The sequence below is a fragment of the Macaca mulatta genome, chromosome 6, assembly GCF_049350105.2.
Source record: "Macaca mulatta isolate MMU2019108-1 chromosome 6, T2T-MMU8v2.0, whole genome shotgun sequence".
In the NCBI taxonomy this organism is placed as follows: Eukaryota; Metazoa; Chordata; class Mammalia; order Primates; family Cercopithecidae; genus Macaca; species Macaca mulatta.
This window is the reverse complement of record NC_133411.1, coordinates 135,362,728-135,387,988: the sequence shown is the minus strand read 5'-3', so window position 1 is coordinate 135,387,988 and position 25,261 is coordinate 135,362,728. Positions and strand designations below refer to the sequence as shown.

Genomic DNA, 25,261 nt, shown 5'->3' with positions numbered 1-25,261 from the left:
ATTTGATTTGAAAATTTTTAGTGTGAGGAAACAGATTTCAGCAGATATAATCCTGTGACCATCTAAGACTGTCACAACTATCAGGTAGGTTCTGTCTCCTGTTTACCACTGAAATGCCTGCAATTCAGAAGTATATTTTATCAAGAACCTCTAATGAGCTGGTTCCTATATTCCAAAAAAAAAAATCCTCACTGGAGGAGCTCTGCTCATTAGAATTAAAACCATATTATCTGTTTTAGCAAAAAAAAAAAAAAATCTTATATCAGGACTAGTCATTGCAATGGTAATTGTGAAATGTTGCTGTGTGCCAGCATTATTATTTATAGTTCTCCCTTGTATGGCATGATCAAATGGCCTAAATAAAGAGAAGGAGTATGGGAAGAAGAGGAGAAAGGCTGGGAGCCTACTGATTGTCCTTTGAGCACCTGCATAGTTTTCAGGCTATAAAAGGCTAGGAAGATAAACATTGAAACAGTGTGAAGGTGACAAAGTAGAGGAGGAGGGCCCTGAGTCAATCCTGAAAGTGGTTGCAAACAGCCTGCTTTCCTCTGCAGCACCAGTGAGGGCCCAGTCTGTAGTTTGGAGCAATCCATAGCCCAGAGCCTATGTAGGCTGTGTACTTAATTTCACAGTATGAAGTTAGACTTAATTTCAGGGACAATGATTACAACATTACAAAGCTGTCTTCATGCTGTTACATTTCAGATAAGCCCAGCTAACAGTATTTTAATGTCTAAAAGGTATCTATCTCATCTGCAAAGTAGGGGATCTTAACTGTAAGAAAAAAATATACATAATTATGTTTTAAATATTTTTTCCTCTGCCATAATACATACTCATTCTAGAAAATTCAAACCTTACCAACACCACGAAAAAAAAAAAATAAGAAAACATAATTTAGAGAATATCATCATTTTTAACATTTTGGGGAACATTTTTCCAGGCCTATTTCAATAAATAGAAATGTCAATATAGAATTTTGTATAATAGGATCATTTTATACATGTTTTATGCAATTAAAAAAAAGTCGAAGATAGTCCTGAGACTATTCTACCCCCATGATTAGAGATAAATGCCAACTTTCATGAATGCTACAAAATATACCATTGTGTTAATGTGTAGTTCATTAATCTAATACAGAATTGACGGTCCTTTGTAATGCCTTATTTTATTATCTCACATAATTTTTTCATTTTGGTTAAATTTATCAATCTTCCCCTTTATAACTTCTGAATTTAATTCCATGCATTGTAAGACTTCCTATTTCCATATTATATAGTAGTTCTTGTTTTCTTCTAGTACTTTTGTGGTTTCTTTTTTTCTGTGTCTAAATACTTGATAGATCAGGGGCTTATTTTAATTATGGAATGGAGTAGATTTCCAGCTCTAGTTTTTCCCAAATGGCTAACCAGTTGTTCCATCTTTTCCCCATGGATTTGAAAATACCTCCAGATATATTTGGATTTCTTTCTGAACCTTCATTAGGATAGCTTCATCATGATAAGCTGTGGGTCTATCTTTTTATTATTCAGACTTGACCTGGATATTTCTGAATGCTTCAGTCTTTCAGAATAATTTTAGAATCATTCTGAAATGTTTTCTCAAGAGAGTCACTGAGATTTTGTTTGGAGTTGCAGTGAACTTATACATTTAAGAAATGCTTTATAAGTTTTCCTTTTGAGGAAGGTAAACTCCATTTATTCAAGTTTTCTCCTTTAGTAGGTGTGTTGTTTTACTTGAAGTCTTATTAAATAGATTTCTGGGTATTTTATATTTTTGGATGCTAGTCTATAACTCTTTCTCCAATTTAGTTTTATTAACTTTTTATTGTAGTTAAGAAAGGTAATTGACTATATTAGTCCATTTTCATACTGCTATGAAGAAACATCCAAGACAGGGTAATTTATACAAAAAAAAAAGAGTTTTAATGGAGTCACTGTTCCACATGACTGGGGAGGCCTCACAATCACGGTGGAACGTGAAGGAGGAGCAAAGGCACATCTTACATGGTGGCAGACCAGAAAGCGTGTGCAGGGGGAACTGCCCTTTATAAAGCCATCAGTTCTGATGAGCCTTATTCACTACCATGAAAATAGTATGGGAAAAACCTGCTCCCATGATTCAACTACCTCCCACTGACTCCCTCCCATGACATGTGGGGATTATGGGAGCTACAGTCAAGATGAGATTTGGGTGGGGACTCAGCCAAACCATATCATTGACTTTTATAATTTTTCTGATAATCAGTCAGCTTACTAAGTACTATTATTTCGAATTGCTTTTGTGTTTGTTCACTTGAGTTTCAAAAATACAATCAATTTTGGCCAGGCGTGGTGTCTGTAATCCCAGCACTTTGGGAACTGAGGCAGGATGATCACTTGAGGTCAGGAGTTCAAGATCAGCCCGGTGAACAGGGTGAAACCCTATCTCTACAAAAATATAAAAATTAGCTGGGCATGGTGGCATGTGCCTGTAATCCCAGCTACTCGGGTGGCTGATGCACGAGAATCACTTGAGTCCAGGAGGTGGAGGTTGCAGTGAGCCAAGATCGTGCCACTGCACTTCAGCCTGGGCAACAGAGTGATTCTGTCTAAAAAAAAAAAAAAAAAAAAAAAAAAGCAAAACCAAAAACAAAGAAACAATCAATTTTATCTGTATTCAACAAGTAGACATATATGAAATATCTATATATTTCAACATACGGAGAGTCCAACGTCTTGCAGGTTACTTTTGATACACTGTCTTTAGTGTTCCTATTGCATTCATCCTCTGACATACTTCTTTCTTGAGGACTTTGGCACATGGACTCTTAAATGTCCATGTGGATGGCATCCAGTAATAATGGCCTTATCACCAACAACCTTTACTGACATTTCACATAATCCCTTGTGGTCAAACACCGGGCTTGCATCATGGCTCAGACTGCTGTGTACAGGAATGTTCTTTGTCAATATGTCATCTCTAATGTACCCATATCTACCTGTAATCTCCTATCCTTCCAATTCTCATCCCTTGCCATTCTCACCACCTGTGTGTTTCAGCCTCAGAGAAAAGCATCGGCTATTGATGTTTCCATAGTCTCATTGTCAATCAATCAACCTCTTCTGGACTTATTTCCTGAGGCAGCTCAGACCATATATGTGACCATATATGTGATTGTTCACCCTTAATTTCCAATCATGCTAATCGTTCTGCCATGCCACTCAGATAAAATCGCAAGATCACCCTTTTAAACTTCTAATACTAAGATTCTGAGCACATTGTAGGGAAAAAATCTTTATTTATCTTTATTGTAGATCAGTCCCTTTGCTGGGCCCTCAACGGTGCCTGGACATCCTGTTTTATTTCATCAGCTCGTATTTTAAACACTCTCCATGTTCCTCAAGCCCCTGAGGAAACACAACTCATCCTTCTTGGTGAAAGGGGCCTTGTCATGACTTCACTAAGAAAACTGAAACTTGAAGTCATTATACGAGAGCACCCACATTTCTTCCCCAGACCTCTACTTATATCTGCATCGACTGCATCTATTCATTCCTCCACTTTGAGAAGGCAAGGCCTCTTACTCATGTTCAAGCCCATTTCTGACACCTCTGGGCTTGTTCTAGCACTTATCGGGTGTGCCCCTTCATATTCTCCCTCTCTGAAGGCTGTTTCTCCGAGGTTATGTACAGGCTCACAAGGCTCTCTCTCACTTAAAAAACAAAACCTTTCATTGACTTTGCTCCTCCAGTTACCTTTCTCTCTTTTCTTCACTTCTCAGACAAACTTCTTAAAGCCTACATAGCTTCCTGAGCCACCTAGGAAATAAGTCCAGAAGGGGCTGATAGGCTAGGAGAACATGGAAACATCAAGAGCTTATGTTTCTCTCTGAGGCTGAAAAGCACAGGTCGTGAGAATGGCAAGGGATGAGAACTGGAAGGATAGAAGATTACAGGCAGACATACAGGGACACGAGAGACGCCATATTGACAAAGAAGATTCCAGTATGCACCGATCTGAGCCGTGACGTAAGCCAGGCATTGACAGTGAGGGATTATGTGAAATGGCAGTAAAGTCTACACAGGCTATGTTGGCTTCCTCATTTCCCATCTACCCACAGAGTCTGGCCCTCATGACCATCGTGCCACTAAAATTTATTTGGAAAGATTCTCTGGTGATTTCTCTATTTCCAAATGCCAAGGGCAGTTTAGTAGCTGCTCTTGGTTGTACTTGCCACTGGTGACTATCTTTTGGGATTCTCCTTTCCTTGTTTGTTTTCTCATGATTCTGTTCCTCTGTTTTGTTTTGTTTGGTTGTTTTTGTTTTGTCTTATTCTCTGCTGTGCTGTTTATTCCCCATCACCTTTGTGGCCTTTTTTGACCTTCATCCTAACACAGAATCATTCCCAGGTTCTATCTTTGGTTTCCTACTCTTCTTATTGGGAAATTGGAGCCACTCTCATTATTTTAACTCTCACCTATAGGCCAACAATTGCCACATCTATCTGCTAGCTCTAAACTCTATCCTACAACTATTAAAAAAGGGAATTCATTTTTTAATACCCCAAATCTCCTTCCATGGCATAATGCAATGGCATCATAATCCACACAGCCTTTCTGAAGAGAAAAACTAAGTCATTCTGGCTTCCTTGCTCTATCAATCCATTCCATCACCTGGTCCTTCCAATTTTTCCTCAAAATTTCTCAAACTCATTCCCCCCCTCCCCTACCAGAATAATCTTACCTGGATTGTTTTATAGCCAGCTAATTCCTGCTTCCTGCTTTGTTCTCCAACAAATCTATCTTCAACTGTCACTAGCATTATCTCGAAAAAACTCAAACCTGGCTATATCACATCCCTGGGTAAACCCTGTCAGTGGCCCCTGTGCCTTATAGATAAACCAAACCTCCTTCTCATCACAAAAACATGTCCTCTGGGACCTTCTTCCATCCTACTGCTTCTGCCTGATGTGCTGCCCTTCAAGTTTATACATTTTATCTTCTAGTAATATTAATTCTTAATAGTCACCTGGCTGTTTCACATCACTGTGTCTTAATTTAGGCTACTTTTTCCAGTTAGAATGATTTCTGTCTCTTTTTGGCAGAGTAGGCAACTGACTCCTATTCCTCCTTCAAAACTTCTCTCAGATATCATCATTTCTTCCAGGAGGCCTTCATTCAATTCCCATGCTGGGCTAGTTTCTTCCTCACTATTCTCTTAAAAATGCCTGTACATAGCACAGTAGATTGAAATTCATAGTTAATGTAATAGCAAGATGTTGCTCAAATTATAGTGAACCTGACCAACTGATTTTTTTTTTTTTTTTTTTTTAATTAAGAGACAGGGTCCTCAGGCTGAAGTGCAGTGGCATGAAAAGAGCTCACTGCAGCTTTGAACTCCTGGGCTCAAGCGATCCTCCCACCTCAGCCTTCCAAGCAGCTGGAACGATAGGCTTGTACCGCCGCACCCGTCTAATTTCTATATTATTTGTGGTAGAGGCAGGGTCTTGTTATGTTGCCCAGGCTGACCTCAAACTCCTGGCCTCAAGTGATCCTCCCATCTCGGCCTCCCAAAGTGCTGGGATTATAGGTGTGAGTCACTGCACTGGGCCTAATGTTCTAGGGGACACAGTTCATGCCTAATACATCCTAATAATCTATAACACAGTATAATGTCTAAAAATAGTAGGTCCTCAAAAAGTGTGCATTAAATTCAATTATTGTGGAAATATCAGTACTTAAATGAATATAAAGTAAATTAAAATGCTAATATAATTATTAAGTTCAAGTGGGAAACTGGTATCTCTTAGGTATTCCCCAATTTCATTTCTGAGGAAAAGGGCTTTTTAACCTAAAATTGTATTCTCTATTTAAGTACAACTTTTGATTATTTTCAGACATTAAGTATATCAGAGAAGCTTGCAACTCTGCCAATAATGAATTTGGTCTCCATTTGTGTTACAGGTTTAAATTATGTTACCCCATTAGGCATCTCTGTTATGAACCAGTCCAGAAGGCATTGTGGGAAAGTGGGGTTGTCTGATGCAATGTGAATGCTGATATGTCTCTATAAACATGTAAGAGGATAGTTTAGGTATGTTCCAGTGGCAGTCCTGCCTTAAACAGGTATATGTTTACCTAGGGAAAGAAATAAAAGGAAATAAAAAAAATAAAGGGGACAAACCACATAAGAAAGCAAGGACTCATATTAAAAAGGCTTTCCTTCGTTTGTTCAGTCCGATAGAATTCTTTATACAAAAACTACAGAAGTGCGCAGAGAAGTAGGGCAGTTTCTTTAAAGACTCTTCAGGTTGGAAGGGATCTAACAAATCAGGTCATTCAGCCCTCTCTCTTTACAGAGAAGGAAACTGAAGACCAAAGAGGAGAACGACTTCCCTAAAGTTTCAAAGAGTCAGTAGTAGAGCCAAAGCTGTAAAAGGAGGAAAGAGCAAAGCAAGAGGGGGCACCTAACCGGGGGCTCCGAGTCCTTCCCTCTTCTGCTCTCACTGCGAGTCCTCCCAGCCCCAGCCAGTCACGCCACAGGAGACCCGTAAGTGCCCATCAAGAACATGCATTCGAACTTTCAAGTATCCTTTCCTTGTTCCTCCCTCTGCCTGAAATAATTTTCTCCCTCCAGTTAAAGGCACATTCTTCCTTGTCCCTCAACCTCACTTCAAACAGCACCTCTTATCTCACCCCACGAAACACAAATTGCCTGCATCTCTGTCCTCACAACATTTAATTACTGTGGAATTCTTATCACGTGGTATTAGTTATGTGGGAATGCGTCCCGTTCCCCTCTCCCCAGACTGGACACTCTTAAAGGGCATCACACATACCTCATTTAGCCTTGTATTCCCTGCACAGAGTAAGCACTAGGTGACTGCTTGCTGAATTACTTATTTTGGATTAGAGAAGAGTGAAGACATAGCACCTAAAAGTTACTGAACAGTACAGTGTTAAAATTAGATCTTAGATCAAAAGTGTTGTGTAACACTGCTGTGCTAATGAGTCCATTCTGACCCAAAGTCAAGAACAGGAGAATATGCTTGTCCGTCGGTATGCTCAGGAACGTCTCAGGGAGTAAACCAGTCAGCTAACAGAGGTTAACTATCAGGTGCCAGACAAAAATGGAAAGCTTAATGCTAAAAATTGATAATTATCATGTGGGAAAGTCAGGGGTAGTGTCTTATAGACAGTGAAAGAAAGGCCATTTGGAATATGGGCAGGGGGTTTGAGAAAGTGTGATTTCTACACAAATTACCATAATGTGCAATAGAGTAGAAGCTAGTACAAGAAGATTGTGATAGCTGAACTTTCACTGCCTAAGCTCATGGACATTTTTAAAAAATAATTTTTAATTTAAAAATAATTTTTATGGCCGGGCGCGGTGGCTCAAGCCTGTAATCCCAGCACTTTGGGAGGCCGAGGCAGGCGGATCACAAGGTCAGGAGATCGAGACCACAGTGAAACCCCGTCTACTAAAAATACAAAAAATTAGCCGGGCGCGGTGGCGGGCGCCTGTAGTCCCAGCTACTCAGGAGGCTGAGGCAGGAGAATGGCGGGAACCCGGGAGGCGGAGCTTGCAGTGAGCCGAGATTGTGCCACTGCACTCCAGCCTGGGCAACAGCGTGAGACTCCGTCTCAAAAAAAAAAAATAATAAAAATAAAAATAATTTTTAATACTTACGACACACCAACACCTACCTGAGTATATTATAAACACTGAAAAAGAATAATCACTATAAAATTTTACTATTTTCATAATATGGTTACAAAGTAATAAATGTTGAATTGGATGTATAGAAATTAGTTTGTTAAGGATTGCCAGAAACTCAGTCTTATTTTATAGTCACATCTTGTTTTTGATAAAAAATGATCTTATCCACAGAGTGATTTAAAGATGTTTAAACTATTCTTATTCACCAAATTTGGCTTCAAATAACTCCAGGTTGTTTTTCAAAACCTGAATTCACTCTCGAAAGATTTGCCAACCTTATGACTATTGCAGGCTTTGAAAGTAACACTACAAGAAGAATTTCAAGAAGATTTTGTGCAATTGCAGCATTGTTGGAAAAGTTCTTGGGTTTCTTTGGTGACTACTTTTAAAGATACAACATTCACATGCTTTTAAAACACATCAGTCACATCACTTTATAGAAACACTCTGTACTTGTGCAAAGAAGAACCCCTTTATGGTTTTTAAAAATTGGAATCCATGAAGGACTGCTGTGCCAATTACGATGTAGAGCTTCAACCGAAAAAATGAACTTCTCTACTGCTAGGTTGGAGCACAGATGAATATGCAAGTATCCAAAGAGGTACCTCTGTTTGACAATACAGAGAAAGCACAAGTGCTCAATTGACAGCTAATCTTGTCTTCTACAGAGCATTATAAATTCTTTCAATGTTAGAATTGTAGAATGGAAATGAGTGTTTGTTTTATAAAGATTAGAAAACACACATACAAAAGTTAAGAGAGCTAGGCAGGGTTGCACAGACTTTAACAGGAGATACTTTGTCTTCTGCATCTTTGCCCTTCCTAAATCTAGTGCGATTGTATAATGAATGATTTTAGGAGGCTGGTTCAGTTTAGACTGCCTGCCTTTCTATTTTGACTTCAACACTTTAACAGTTGTTATGACTTGGGCAAGTCACTGTGTCTCTCCTACATATAAAATGTGATGAAAATAGTACCTACCTTATTATATGTATATCTGTAAAAGCACTTTGAATAGTGTCTAATGAATAGCAATGATATTACTTCATCTTGTCTAAGCTTTGACATATTTTCTGGAGCTACTTAGTTTCTTCTTTGAAAGAAGATCGAATCTCAAAACAAAATATTCCTTTCCTCTCTATTCCATTTTCCTTATGGCAAAGGCTTTACATGTTTCATCCTGGTGATATTTAAGACACTTAGCATGGTACCTATGGCACAGGAGTACTTAGTAAATGTCAGTTGAGTACTCAATCAAGTCTCTCTGGTCATCATCAACTGTCAAATACTGCTTTTCTCTTAGCTCATATGCTTTTTATTATTCTGATGCAAGGTCTGATATTTTGTCATTTTAGAATTTGAGAAAAGGTGCTGTGATTCTTTGTAAAATTTTCAGAAAAGATCCTGATTAAATCAAGAACACACCTAAGAAATCTACCAACTTCATATCAAGACAGGTCCAACTTTATATACTATGCAACTTTGTTATTAAGGAAAGAAGGGAGAGCCAGAGGAAAAGAAATATATTCTTAACAATAAACATAGGCTTTTTGGGGACCACACCGTATAGTACGCAGAGCATCCTGCATAATATTTAAGGATTAAATAGATCAAATGAGGTGTTATTTTTTAATGAATTACAGAAAGAAATGTAGTGATAATAAAAGTTGTTCTGATGAATTGATAGTTTTTCATCACTATCGATATATAGCAATTCAACTCACAATACACATTTTACAGCAATACACACTAAAGGTTTCAGAATCATTTGTAGGAACACAACTGTTTCAGAAAATAATCCTTAATTATTAATTATTATAAAGGACACAAAAATTAGCATACTGTTTTTCCAAGGTTTTTCCTAGTTTTTAACTCACTGCACAAGCTGGGCATAATGTGAAAGACAACAAATATGTATATAATCACACACCTGATATATATGGACTTTAAGAAAACACCAACATGTATACACAGATCAACATCTCCACTAGGGCTGGGTACGGTGGCTCATGCCTATAATCCCAGCACTTGGGAGGCTGAGGTGGGCAAATCTCTTGAATCCAGGGGTTCAAGACCAGTCTGGGTAACATGGTGAAACCCTGTCTCAACAAAAAAATAAGAAAAATAGCCAGGCCTGGTGGTGCATGCCTGTAGTCCCAGCTACTCCAGAGGCTGAGGTGGGAGGACCACCTGAGCCGAGAGGCTGAGACTGCAGTGAACTGTGATCACGTCACTGGACTCCAGCCTGGGTGACAGAATGAGACCCTGTCTCAAAAAACAAAACAAAACAAAAATCTCCATTAGGAAAGAAGAGGCTTGTCAATACCCCATTTTATTGCCTGAGACAAGACACAGAATAGAATACAGAGAGAAGAGAAGGAATATCTTCCAGGGCAGAACAGGAAGATTATGTAGGTTAATGGTAAATTAGCCAATTTTTTCTTTCTCTTTTCAATATAACTCAGTATTATTTCCCCCTCTCTTCTCCCAACTCTCTTCTATTTTCTCATCTCTTTACTCACTTTCTCCAACTTCACATTTCCATTTCTCTCACCTTGGTCTCTTCCTTTTTAAAACAGGTCTCATCACCATTGTGCCCCATATTTAATAGTTCAGAGGGTGGCCCAGATATCACTACCTCATCTAATTAGGGGGTCTGTGTAGGATCATCCAGACTAGAAGAGAGGAACAGAAGAGATCAAGAAAATGAATTGGCAGGATGGCTCAGTCACAATTCCTCTGTTTAACACTGGGGGTCTACCTTACTAAGGTCATCACCATCAGATTGTATTCTAACGGGTTTGTTGACTACTGTTCAAACTATGAATTCATTTTATGGGTGGATAACTATTCTGCACAGAAGCCTGGAAAAAACAGTATTTGAGAGTAATGCCTGCCACTTATTGAGCTCTCCTATGGTGTGCAGATACTGTGTGATCACACTTAATCATAACAATCTCACGAGATGCTTCATGTCGCCAAGTTCAACACATTTATAGGTATACCGGAAGTTGGATAGTCTAAAAAAAAAGGAAACTAATCAACAAAAAACTTGATTCTGGCCTTAAAATGACAATAGCATAAGAAAAAAGACCAAAACGTTGGAAAGTGTTACCTTTGAGACAAGGAACTGTAAGGTAGGAGACAGGATGAAGGTCTCCATTTTTCATTTTGTATCTATCTATATTGTTTTGCTTTCTGACTTTTTACATGTATTGCTTTAAAAAACATCAACACATATGGGAAGATTATGTTCCAGGTGTCACTTAAAAAAACCAGTAATAAATATTAGATGCAAAATTTTAAGAGGTCGTTAAAAAAAAGTACCCAAATATCGCAGCCTGAGTTATCTTTGATGTTGTGGTTTGGGAAGTTTTCAAAATCTTAAGTATGAATGTCACTTAGTCAACATTCAACGGATGTTTATTGTTACAAAGTATAAAGAACTGACCTGTCTTTATGACCCATCTTGTTGCTCTTGCTACATGAAAGCCCTTTCTTTCCTTTTTTTTTTTGTGAAAAGACATATATTTATAAAGTAAAAGGCTTAGTAAAAGATTTAATCTAATTGTCTTTAAATCAAGCCTATGGAACAAAGATTTCTATGAAATGCCCAGAAAAGGCAGATTTATAGAGATAGGGAGTAGATAGTGATTGCCTAGAGCTGGGGTTGGGAGTTGAAATAAGGATTAAGAATAAATGTACCTGAGGGACCTCATTGGAGGGATGAAAATGTTCTTAAACTGGGTCATGGTGATGGTGCATCACTTGGTAATGTTACTAAGAGTCACGGAATTATACCTGGAAATGGGTAAATTTTATGAGGTAAAATCTCAATAAAGTTGTTACAAATACTATGCACCTTGGGACATCATGTCCATTATAAATACAGAAACCTTTGACACACATGGAGTGACCAATGACGGCTACATATATCCATCTTAGGGAATGTAAATTATTCTACTTTAGGAAATGTAGTTTAAGTTGGTTCTGCTTCTCTTCTCAAGGTGACGAATCAAACTTCGGATAAAACACTCCTCTTTAAGGATAAAGAAGCAGTCATTAAGGTGGCTGAGGAGGAATCCCTCTCAAGGATCTTTGCTCTATTACATTTGAAAATGTGCAAAGTGGCTAAAGCTGAGCATTTTAGAAATTAGAAAGGTGTTAAAGGACAGTTCTGTTGAAGTTTAGCAAATGGAAACAAAAATGCAGTTTAAAGCTGAGGGTCCAGGAAGCAGAATGTGGAATCAGTGGTTGATGGATAGAAGTATTGGACAACAAATGTATAACACCAAATCAGTAAGCAATATTTAAATTAGCTGGAAGGTCACAAAATACTCATGGCATGAGATCCTTTTAGCATAAAGTAAAAACCAACACACCTGGTTAGATTCAAAGAAATGCTCAGGTGCTGTCACAAGAGTCCTCAGGGTCACTTTACGGAACATTACTGCAGGCTACTGTAAGCATTTGACCTCTTTGAAGTTTGACCATTTAGTTTAATTACACTTTATGTCATCCTCCCACTCCCACCCCACAACATATCCCAGATGTTAAAAAATGAGGACTAATACAGCTATAGTTTATGGAGAGCTGATAATATGTAGGCACTAGGTGAAGTACATTTCTTTATTATTTTACTTTTTTCTTTAACATTGATTTTAAGTTCAGGGGTACATATGCAGGTGTGTCATACAGGCAAACTTGTATCATGGGGGTTTGTTATACAGATTATTTTGTCACTCAGGTATTAAACCTAGTACCCATTAGTTATTTTTCCTGATTTTCTCCCTCCTCCCACTCTCCACCCTCCAATAGATCCCAGTGTGTGTTGTTCCCCTCTATGTGTCCATGTGTTCTCATCATTTAGCTCCCACTTACAAGTGAGAATATGTGGTATTTGGTTTTCTGTTCCTGCATTAGTGTGCTAAAGATAATGGCCTGCAGCTCCATTCATGTTTACGCAAAGGACGTGATCTGGTTTTTATGGCTGGATAGTATTCTATGGTGTATATGTACCACATTTTCTTTATGCAGTCTATCATTGATGGGCATTTAGGTTGATTCCATGTCTTTGCTATTGTGAATAGTGCAGCAATGAACATACACATGCATGTGTCTTTATAAAAGAACAATTTATATTTCTCTGGGTATATACCCAGTAAAGGGATTGCTGAGTTGAATGGTATTTCTGTCCTTGGGTATTTGAGGAATTGCCACACTGCCTTCCACAATGGTCAAACTAATTTACACCCCCACCAACAGTGTATAAGCATTCCTTTTTCTCTGCAACCTCACCAGCATCTGTTATTTTTTGACTTTTTAATAATTGCCATCCTGACTGGTGTGAGATGGAATTTCATTGTAGTTTTGATTTGCATTTCTGTAACGATGAGTGATGTTGAGCCTTTTTTCATGATTGTTGGCTGTATATATGTCTTCTTTTGAAAAGTGTCTGTTCTTATGTTTCCCATGTAAACTTCAAAGCAAGCCTGTATCAAACAGCTGACTTAAGTATTCCCCATTATAGATAATGAAACAGAGACTTAGAGGTGCTGAGTAACTTGCCAGAGTCACACCTGTAGGAGGCGGGAAAGCCAGAATTCAAATACTAGTTTCCTATAGCCTGCATTCTTAACTGCTTCATGTACTGCCCAGATAAATCAGCAATTTTCTGTGATATTAACCTCCAGTCATAGAGCTGATTTGGTTCACTATATATATTTTTCAAAACCTTTCAAACCAGAGCACACTGTTTATTTTTCTCCATTTTTTAAAACTCCTCCATTGGGTGTTATACTTTAATATAATTTGTTTAATATAATTTATAAATATAATATGCTATGTATGACATTTTAAAATATGAGTTTCCATACACTGAAGGCCCATATTTAATGGATTAGTGGGTGAATTAATATATGTTAAAACATGTTATACATTATTCTTTCCTACACCAAAGTTTGTAATGAAAAGTGAACTGGATCTTGCTATGTTGCCCAGGCTGGAGTGCAGTAGCACAATCCACGATGTTGGCTCACTGCAACCTCTGCCTCCCAGGCCTCTCGCCTCAGCCTCCCTAGTAGTTGGGATTAGAGGCATAAGCCATCACGCCTGGTTAATTTTTGTATTTATAGTAGAGACGGGGTTTCACTATGTTGGCCAGGCTGGTCTCAAACTCTTGGCCTCAAGTGATCCACCTGCCTCGGCCTCCCAAAATGCTGGGATTATAGTGAGCTACCACACCCAGCCTGTCAGATCTGATGACCTGGAAAAAAAAAAAAAAAAAAATTATATGCACACACATACACAGATAGAGAGATAATCTTCTTTTGCTAAATGGGAGCTTTCAAAGTTTGGAATTAAGTAAGCACTAAGAAACTGAGTTAGGCCCAACAAATATTTGCCTTTATTTCTCTTGTTTCTAATTCAAGACCAGTTCCTAACTTCAACCTGTGTTCTGTTTGTCAAGAACTCCAACATGCCATGCACAAAGACAGATCGTTTAGATGAGAGATGTTGCCACTGCAGGTCATTTATTTTTACTTGAATTCACTATTTTAAGTAAAAATATATACTAAAAATAACCAACCTTTATTGATAATACCAGAGAGCTTCCTTTTAAGGTAAATGTTCTTGTTGCCCACATCTATCCTTTTCCTACCTACATATGGAGTTGGACAAATTTCTAAAATTCTTACACCTCAAGTTATTAAAGTTCAAATGTTAAAAATTCAAATTGCAATTTGAATGTTATTACATGTAATTTAATTCATTATTTGAAACATGAATCAATATATCAGCATTCATTTTGGGTACTTGTTGAAATTCATTAAAAGTAACCTGGACATTACTAAATGAGATCCAGAAGAAGTTTAAGAAATAAAGGTGTGTTTCATAAAATGTGTAAAAACGGTGGGGGTTTGGGGGAGGGATAGCATTAGGAGAAATACCTAATGTAAATGACGAGTTGCTGGGTGCAGCAAACCAACATGGCACATGTATACCTGTGTAACAAACCTGCACGTTGTGCACAGGTACCCCAGAACTTAAATAACACACAAACAAACAAAAGTTAGAGCAAGGGTATTCTGGCCTCTTGAAGGAAAAAAAAATGTGTGTCAAAAAAAGTCAGGCTATGCTACGACTCTTCAAGTACTGGGAACATAAAATTCAGAATAGAAAAGGTAATAAAAGCAGAGAAAGTTAGGATCTCAAAAGGAAATATACAGCTAAAGTACTTATTCTTGGTCAGAAAGGGGTTCATTGTATTTTTTCATCAAATATGCACTTTGGTGATGAGTGTACCAGCAGCTTCACCTTCTTCTAGCAGAAAGATGAACAAATTAGCCATAGCTCTTGGGCAAGTAAATGTACCTAGAAATTCTAACTGCTACTGATAGGAAATGTGATTAAGAAAAATTTTAAACATAGAATTTCCCCGACATAGTCAAGCTGATTGTCAGCTACAAGCATATTACAGTATATATCTTAATTAGTGGGTCTGGGGTCTTAGCTTCCCCAGCTCGCCAACAGATGGTTATCGAAAGTGACTGTTGCTTGGGCCTCTGAGAAATTCAATAAGGAAAAATGTAATCCGAGTCTGCAACCTATTCAGAGGAAAGATAACTAATACAACTGGATTAGTGGGTGAATTAATATATGTTAACAACTTGAAACAGTACTTTGTACAAACTAAACTGTCAATAAACATTAATTGTTAATTAATCATCATAATAGCAGCTAAATTCTATGAGACGGAAGCTACATGTGTACAAGGTGAATACTAGTAAAGAAGAGATGAGTATGGCCAGTAATGAATGAAGGCTTCACATGAAGGAAAACTTGAGTTGATTTCTAGAAGTAAATGAAGAGAGAGTACAGAGGGGAAAGGAACAGCGGTAAGGAAAAGTGAAGACAGAAGGGGATTCATTGGGTCCTATGTTTGACATACCAGTTCCTTATTCCTTCTGCATATCACTTCTTTTTTTGAGTTTTATAGGAAATATATTTTTAAATTATTTTACAATTAATATTATTTTTAATTGACAAATCATAATTGCTTATGTTTATGGGGTACAAGATAATGTTTTGGTATATGTATATAATGTAGCATGATTAAATCAAGCAACATACCTATGGTCTTGCTTACCTATCATTTTTATGGTGAGACATTTGAAATTTACTCTTAGTTATTTTGAAATATACAATACATTGTTATTCACTAATCACCTTGCTGTGCAATAGATCTCAAAACTTACTCCTTCTGATTGAAACTTTGTACCCTCTGATCAACTCCCTATTCCCTCCTTCCCCACCTTTTCCACCTTCCAGCACCTGGCAACCACCATTCTACTGTTTCTATGAATCCAACTTTTAAATTTATTTTTAAATTAAATTATAGTTTTGAGACAGGGTCTCACTCTGCGTCCAGGCTGGAGTGCAGTGGCATGAACATGGCTCACAGCAGCCTCAACTACCTGGGCTCAAGCGATTCTCCCACCTCAGCCTCCCGAGTAACTGGGACCACAGGTGTGCGCCATCATGCTTAACTTTTTTTTTTTGTAGAGATAGGGTCTCACTTTGTTGCCCAGGCTGGTCTTAAATTCCTGGGCTCAAGTGATCCTCCAGCCATGGCCTCCCAAAGTGTTGGGATTATGGGCATGAGCCACAGTCCCAGGCCTGAGTCAACCTTTTTTAGATGTCACACACAAGTGAGATCATGCAGTGTTTGTTTTTCTATTCCTGGCTTATTGTGCCTAACATATGTCCTCTAGGTTCATCCATGTCACAAATGACAGGATCTTTCTTTTTAAGGGCTGAATAATAGTGTGTATATATGCCACATTTTCTTATCCATTTATCCATTGATAGACAACTTAGATTGATTTTGCATCTTGTGTACACATAGCACATTTTCTTATCCATTCATCTGTTGATGGACACTTAGGCTGATTTCATATCTTGGCTATTATGAGTAATCTGCAATGAACACGGGAGTGCTGCATATCACCCCTTTAAGTATAGGGCTGCTAGTATGATTGTTTGGCTATAAAAGATGTGCATGCTGACTAGTATTAGGAAGTGAGGTTGCAATGGTCTGTGTGGGTCCAGATCATGAAGGATCTTAAAATCTTGGCAGAGGATCCCATTTTTAATAGTAGGCCATGGAAGGCCATCATAGATTCTGGAACAGAGGAACCAGTGCACAGCATAGTGGTTGTAAGTTCATGCTGTAAAGTTAGGAGACCTGGGCTTGAATCCTGGATGCTCTTTTATTAACCGTGTGACTCTGCCTAGTCTCAGAGCTTCAGTGCTTTTATCTGCAACATGGAAATAATAGCACCTGCCTCATTCTTTGTGAGAATGCATTTAAAGTGTTGAGCACACTCCCTGTCACATAGTAAGCATTCTCAGTAAGTGCCAGCTACTATTACTTAGGAGGCTAAGGCTCTAGGTGACGAGGCCTACATGTATGCAGTTACAGACGCAGGGAAATTGCGAGGAGCAAGTCATTCTAATCCTCTTAGAAGAAATATCCATTGGGACACCCAGACTTCAACAAGACTTTGAGCTTAGTGATAATCAATCTAAGTTATGAAGTTCAAAACAGAAGTTAGACTGGGTTTCTAAGCACAAAAATTTGGCAACTTAAAATGATTTCAAAGTGGAATTATCACATCAGTATATCCTTATGATAATATATAGTCCTCCTTCCTAAATTACTCTTATCCTGATACCAAAACAAGAGTTTTAGAGCTCAGAAGGGTTAGCGTCTAAAATCATAGACTGAATTAGAAGTGACTTCAGTAGGCTTAGAAAATACCACTTTGTAGGAAAAAACAAACAACTCCTCCTCCCAAACCAATTTTACCAAAGCCTGCAAAATAGATAAATATTTTAACAGTAAGAAGACTCAGTTATAGGCTAAACTCTTTATCATACCTTGTCTGTGTGTTTAATGTGGCAATGGTCATCAAAGTCCCTTGAAGTACAGTAATATTCATTTGTGCCTCCCCCATCCCCACTCTGCTGTTGAAGTTCCAGAAGGGCAGATCCAAAATAACATTTATCCTTGTGTTGCCCATCGTTATCGAACAAGTAGACACTCAATTATCTGAACTGAAATGAATTTGTGAAAACGGTCATTCTAAACGAAGGGCTCTGTTGGGACTTTGAGCTTCAATGTGGTTAGGCTTATTTTCTACAAAATTATTTTCCCAACATCCAGTGAGTTTTGAATTAAGAAAATTTGTTTAAAACCTACAGTAGACTTTTCAATCAATCTAAACCGTCTCCTTAACTGAGTATCTAGACAGAGAGAGAGAGAGAGAGAGAGAGAGAGAGAGAGAGAGAGAGAGAGAGCGCGAGCGAGTGAGAGCGCCACAAGATTGTCCATGTAGAAACTCCAGAAATCCGCATCCACCCAAAACGCGTCCCGGGGCAGAGAAGTTTGGGTTGCGCTCCTCCCACCTCCCTGGATGGGTCCCAGCTGAGAATACTCACTGGGCTGAGCCAACTTTGCTCTCCCTTTTCCCGAGCACTTTCGCAGGCTTTGTGTCTTCCACATCTTGCTGTAGTTCAGTCATCGGGGCCGTGTCTGGAGGACACCTTCAGACTTCCGCGCGCCTGGCTCTTCCCCGGCTCGTCCCGGCTTCTAGGTCCCGGGGCGCAGGCCAAGCAAGCGGCGCCGTGCCCTCCCCTGCACCCTCTGCCCCGCGCATCCAGGCCGGGCCGCGCCAAGCTCTCGGGGCCGCGGACCTGGACACGTCGGAGCGGGCGCGATTGGTCCGACCCAGAGTGGAAGAGCCCAGAGGGAGGGAAGGGGAGGGTCGAAGCGAAGTGACAGCCTCATTCCCCAACCCAGGAGGCAGAGAAGAGAAAAAAGAAACCTGTTGAACGAGTCTTTCGGGAGAGGAAGCTAATTGGCCAAGCAGGTGGAACATTTGCCTAAGAAAGCACAATCTGTGTAGCCTCCTGGTAAATTAGGCTTTTTGTTTTCTATCCTGACTGTAACAAGGGGATTTTTAAAGAGGGCAGCCGACTCTAGATACCGGAAATGGAGATGTCTGAGTGGGACGCCTTGTCACACAAATGCACTGTGTGGGCTGGCCTATGCCCCATCCTAAATTATTCAAACAGGATATTGCTTCATTGAGGGACTGCCTCTTCTGCTTAAACAATAGCTCTGCTCAATTTTTTATGTGGGAATAACAAAGGTAATAAGTGGTTGCCTTTGGTGGTGTTTTGGTTAACCCTTCATCGTTCTCTGGGGGGCTTTGAGGGGAAAAGAAGAAGCAACCATCAAAATCTTCAAATATTGGGTTATGACTGTTCTCATCAAAATCAAAATTGGTGTTTGATAATTCCCAAGCCGTCTCTTTGTTGCCCACAGTTGTGCAAGTACCTTATTTACTATGCACTCAACCAGTACCGTGAATGCCTCTTCCTCCCTCCTTTTGGTGACATTTTGACTTGCTGGTTCTAAGGTTTTGCATTGGAAGCATCTGTTCATTCATTCATTGAACGAACTTTTGAGAGCAAACAAGTTCCAGGCATTGTTCTCAACCAGGGGTGTCCAATCTTTTGGCTTCCCTGGGCCACACCGGAAGAAGATGAAGTGTCTTGGGCCACACATAAAATACACTAACACTAAGGATAGATGATGAGCTTTAAAAAAGGTCCGTGCAGGGGCCGGGCACGGTGGCTTACGCCTGAAATCCCAGCAGTTTGGGAGGTCGAGGCTGGTGGATCATTTGAGGTCAGGAGTTCGAGACTAGCATGGCCAACATAGTGAAACCCCGTCTCTACTAAAAATACAAAAATTAGCTGGGTGAGATGGCACAGGCGCCTGTAATCCCAACAGTTTGGGAGGCTGAGGCAGGAGAATCGCTTGAGCCTGGGAGGTGGAGGTTGCGGTGGGCCAGGATGCACCACTGCACTCCAGTGTGGGCAACAGAGTGAGACCTATCTCAAAAACAAACAAACAAACAAACAAACAAACAAACAAACAAAAAACATCCGTGCATGCATGTCACAATGTTGTAAGACAGTTTATGAATTTGTATTGGGCTGTATTCAGAGCTGTCCTGGGCTGCAGGTTGGGCAAGCTTGTATAAACATTGATTTGTTATAGCAAATAACATTTTTGCTGGTGGTTTTCTAATTTGCTATGGAGTAGTTGACAATTAGAATAATTAATATAAAACGTTATTATTGGAAGCCTGACTTGACTTTAAAACAATTACAAGTGGCAACAGTAGAGCATGACATGCCTGGGAAAAAACTACTAACTATGTTCTGGGGCTGCAAGTCCTTCATTTTTCTTTTAAAATAAAGTTTAGATTTAAGAATATTACAAAGACTATGCAACCATAGTATGTACATGTATGTATGTATGTATGTAGGGTGTACGTGTGTTTGTAAAACACCTAACCTAAATAACTTCAAACATTTTAGAGGTGCAAGTTCTGTCCAAAGTTTTCTTGTTCCTTCTCTTTCTACATATGTATCATTAGGCTGAGAGAACAAAAACATCTTTTTATAGCCTGCTTGCTCCAAAATTGATTCTTGTGACATTTGAAAAATAAGTAAAAGAAAAAAGCTTACATAAATTCCAGAAGAGTTGGCTTAGTCAGGCCTCTCTCTCTTTTTTCTTCCTGACCACTGACTGCAGGAGCTGTGCTAGATGGGACTGAGAAAGCTCTGGGTGACCTGAAAGCTTGAAGGCTGTCTCCTTGGTGCCCATAGTTGTCTCTTCCTGGGGACATTCCTGATGCCTTCACCTCTAGGTCTTTGCTTGAGATCCCCACCCTCCTCAGAATAGGGATAGGTTTGGAATAGAGATGAGGTTGTCAATTTCCCAAACTCTGGATGAGGACTCTAAAATCTCAGGTGCCCTCCAAGTTCTCATTACAGAGCTCAGATCAGACTGACTTTTCCCCCCTACGTAATTTTTTTATTGTGGTAAAATATACATAACATTACTATTTATCATTTTAATAAGTGTATAATTCAGTGGCATTCAACACTTTCACAATGTTATTTAACTATCACCACTTATCTGTACCCAAAACTTTTTTTTATCATCCGTAGCATAAACTCCCATTAAACCCATTAAACAATAACTGTGTCTTTCCCACCTCCTCCCAGCCTCTGGTAGCCTCTATTTTACTCTCTGTCTCTATAAATTTGTCTGTTTTAGCTACCTCATATAAGTGGAATCATACAATATTTTTCCTTTTGTGTCTGACTTATTTCACTCAGTGTAATATTTTCAAGGTCAATCCGTGTCACAGCATATATCCGAATTTTGTTTTTTTTGTGGCGGAATGATATTCCATTGCATGTATATACCACATTTGGGTTGCCCATTTATCTGTTGATGGATACTTGGGTTGTTTCCAGCTTTTGTTGATTGTGAATGATGCTGCTATGAACATGGCTGTGCAAATGTTTGAGTCCCTGATTTCATTTCTTTTGGATATATACCTAGGAGTAAGCTTGCTGGGTCATATGGTAGTCTATGTTTACCCTTTTGAGAAATCATGGTCAGGCCTCTTTTAATGCACGAGTAAGGGCAAGTATTCAAAGCAGTCTTAGCGTGGGTTATGGCTCAGTTAAAGAGCGCTCAGTTACCCTGAAATAGTTGGAAGTTCTTTAGTACATGGTATGAGGTCTTCCAATGGTGTGGTTTTAAGGGAGAAGGAGCAGCTGAGGTTGAAGTGGAAGACAGGGCAGGTAGGGAAAATATCAGTCTTTTCCTAGAGTGGAACACTTAGAAAGGAGCAAGTAAGCTACATTATTTTACATACTGATGTTTGCTTACATTTAAAAGGCATTGTTAAACAACTACCTAATTTGTTTATTCTTGGGGCTATTATACAGTAATATATGGAATATAGTATTCAAGAGGCACAGCAGATAAACAATAAAGGAAATGTCATTGCCATGTGACAAAATAGAGATATAAGATTATGCCTATGACATGTGAGAGAGGAGACAAGAAAAAAAGATTATGCCTAAAATATGTTTTAGGATGCCCTTTGACATTGCACCAATAAGAGACATTATTTTTCTTCCCGTAAGTCTCTGGGAATCTAAATTCTTGTTTTCAAAAGCAAAGCAGATTTCTTTTCTTTTCTTTCTTTCTTTTTTTTTTTGTTTTTGAGAAAGAGTCTTGCTCTTTTGCCCAGGCTGGAGTGCAGTGGCACAATCTCAGCTCACTGCAACCTCCGCCTCCCAGGTTCAAGCAATTCTCCTGCCTCAGCTTCTCTAGTAGCTGGTACTACAGGCACACACCACCACGCCCGGCTAATTTTTGTATTTATAGTAGAGACGAGGTTTCACCATATTGGCCAGGCTGGTCTCAAATTCCTGACCTGGTGATCCACCCACCTTGGCCTCCCAAAGTGCTGGGATTACAGGCGTGAGTCACCGCACGTGGCAAAAGCAAAGAAGATTTCTAGCTGATACTTTTTCTAGTTTTGAAACCACTTTGGTAGAAGATGCCAGACATAACACCTTTGGTGGGTGGGAGCTTCTATGCAAATAGCTTTGATGTTTGATATTGGTCAGATATTGGCCTTCCTTAACATTGAGCACATACACTGCGCATCTGTTCATAGTCTCGGGGAAAAAGTACAAATAATGTGTTTAGAGACTTGAGTGGAGATTTGGTTGCAAGCTGATATGGTTTGGCTCTGTGTCCCCACCCAAATTTCATGTTGAATTGGGATCCTGAGTGTTGGATGTGGGAAGTGATTGGATCACGGTGGTGGTTTCTAATGGTTTAGCACCACCCTCCTAGTGCTATCTTGTGATAGAGTTCTCATGAGATCTGGTTGTTTGAAAGTGTGTAGCACCTCCCCCTTTGCTCTCTCTCTCTCTCTCTCTCTCCCCGCTCCTCGCTTCACTATGTGAGGATGGTGCCTTGCTTCCCCTTTGCCTTCCACCATGATTGTAAGTTTCCTGAGGCCTTCCCAGAAGCAGAAGTCTGCACAGTCCACAGAACGGTGAGTTGATTAAACCTCTTTTCTTTATAAATTGCCCAATCTCAGGTAATTCCTTATAGCAGTGTGAGAATGGACTAATACACAATGCGTGGTCAAATATTATAGTTACCTAACTTAAAACATGTGGTGAGGTGAGTATTTATTAACCAATATAAGTATAGGTAAGTATCATCACTTTTTTGCATATTGTCTGATGATAGGTTTTAGAAGATGTTGGTGACCTTATCAAGATGAAACCTGGAAGCTCTGTAATAACTTAACTATGCATGATATTTTATAAGTAAAAGGATTCCAGGAACACTTCTCAGACCATTCCTGTTTTCAATTAAAGCCAGTATCTAAAGAAGAAAATGGGGGGAAAATGGAGAGAGTTCAGAAGAGAAACACACAGTGACAATGAAGAACTTAATTCTAAGACTTTCAAAAAAATTGTAAGAATGAAAGTTGAGAAGCATTATCTGAATGGGTGCCTTTGTTGAATGATTTATGTCAATAGAAGAAAAGGTCCCCAATGAATATAACCATGAGACACTGGAATGGAACTCTGTAGTAGATTATGGAATCTTCTATGCTGGAGGGCTTTGAAAATAAGATTAAAAAATTTAGTAGTGTAGTTTTAAGCCAATATTTCCAAAGCCAAGTGATACTGCAGATTGGGATATTTGAAATCTTCTATTTCTCTTCCTACAGATGAAGCAACCACTATGCTTAGCACTCATGTTCAGAGGAATAGGCAAGATGGCAAGGGATTACTGGTCCAGGGACCAGAGGGTAGTTTTGAAACACTAATTTAAATCTGGTTCATTGAGAAAGCAGAAGCAGTAAAAAACTCTTCCAGTTCATGTTATTTTTTAAGAATTAAAATAAATGATGCCACAGAAACAATACAGTAATATCTATCTCAAAGTTTTAAAATACATGCCCATTTTGTATATGGCAAATATTACAGATCACCATGTGTGAATTGGGAGGGCCCCTGCCATCATCCGGCACGGTGGTTTTCATGCTGGGTTCTGCAAGAGGCCAGGGCTCTTTGGTCTAGTGAGGGGAGGACCCAGCACTTGAACTTAGGTATTCTGACTCCTGGGCCTATTTCCTGCTACTATTTCAATGCAGTCTCTCCTGCTTCAATTAGGACTCTTCTACTTGTATCTGTTTAATATATTTGTGTTCTTTCTTACTTTCTATTTGGCCTGCCGCACACTGAACACAATTTCAAAATAAAATTCCACCATGATTTTTCAGAGCAAAGCCCAAGCTTTCAGAGAGTTCAGTGACTTGGAGAAAAATTACAGTGGTCTCATGAGAACAAAGATCCAGTTTTCCTGACTTGCAGGGGCGTGCTTTTAGGGTTGTAAGAGAGTGAACAGTGTAAAACAAATTTTGTTGGTAGTGAAGACACACATCTTGTAGGAGAGTGTGTTGGAGAGAAAACCCAAGGACCTTCAGGTGTGAATACAATGTTTGTGGGGAAAGAAATGTTTGAATCTAGAGCTTTCTCTGGTGGCTGCATTTTGCAGTTATCTGTTGCTGGATAACTAACCACCTCAAAACCTGGTAGCTTAAAACAATAATTTATTATTACCTCTCGTGGTTCTGTGGATTGACTGGGCTCAGCTGAATGGTTGTCACTTGTGGTCACTCATGCATTTGCACTCAGATAAAGGCCTGGTTTAAAGTCATTTGAAGACTCAGCTAAGCTGGATGTGCAAGATGGAATTTTCATTCCCAGGTCTGGTGCTTCAGCTGGGATGGCTGGAAGGGCTGAGGGCCAGCTGAGAATTTCAGTGTCTGTGCAGCACTCCACGTGACTAGCTTTGGCTGCCTTACAGCATGGCCATCTCAGTACAGTTGGATTTTTTGACTTGTTCTCTGGCATCCTCCAGACCATGTGTCCTATAACACCAAGGTAGAATCTACAAGGCTTCCTATGAGACAGTTGGAGGTCATACAGCTTTTCCTATGCTGCATTCTCTTAGTCAAAGGTGAGCCATAGGGCTAGCCCAGATTCAAGGTGAGAGAACTATACAAGATGTGAATACCAGCTCACTGGGGGCCATCTAGGGAGACCAGATATCACAGTGCAGATAATAGATTAGACCCTCTGACTATAGATACTTTGTCATTAGGCATGCGGGTAAATGGACATTTCTAACAGTACTGTTGTAAATGCATGATATATAGAAGTGAACAAAATAGGCAAAACCCATGCTGTTGTGGATCTTACATTCTAGTGGGAGAGACTGAAAATTTAACAAGTCAGTACATAAATAACACAGTTTCAATGGGTAAGAGATATAAAGAAAATAAAATAGAAAAGGATAGAACTTGAGGGAGTCCTGTTTTACAGGATGATCAGGGAGGCTTCTTTGAGAGATGACATCTTGGCTGAGCCTTCAGTGAGGAGGAAGCAACGTGAAGGTCTGGTTGCAGAGCTTGCCAGCCAGAGGGAAGAGTGAAGGTACAGACCCTGAGCCAGGACTGGGCTTGGCATATTTTAAGAATGGAAAGAAGGCCAGTGTTCTCCACTGTGCCTGGAGTATAAGGGA

The 25,261-nt window shown here is 39.4% G+C and overlaps 1 protein-coding gene across 7 annotated transcripts in view; it reads right to left on the bottom strand.

Annotated features, from left to right (window-relative positions):
• Positions 1-25,261, bottom strand: part of GRAMD2B (GRAM domain containing 2B) — a 117,437-nt gene that overhangs the window by 49,199 nt on the left and 42,977 nt on the right. For 3 of the 7 annotated variants that reach the window (XM_028849173.2, XM_015140672.3, XM_028849174.2), the window contains exon 1: positions 18,205-18,485. The exons of 3 other annotated variants lie outside the window; for them this stretch is intronic. In XM_028849173.2, the coding sequence (XP_028705006.1) occupies positions 18,205-18,268 (64 nt within the window). In that variant the 5' untranslated portion in view covers positions 18,269-18,485. 7 annotated transcript variants of the gene reach the window in all.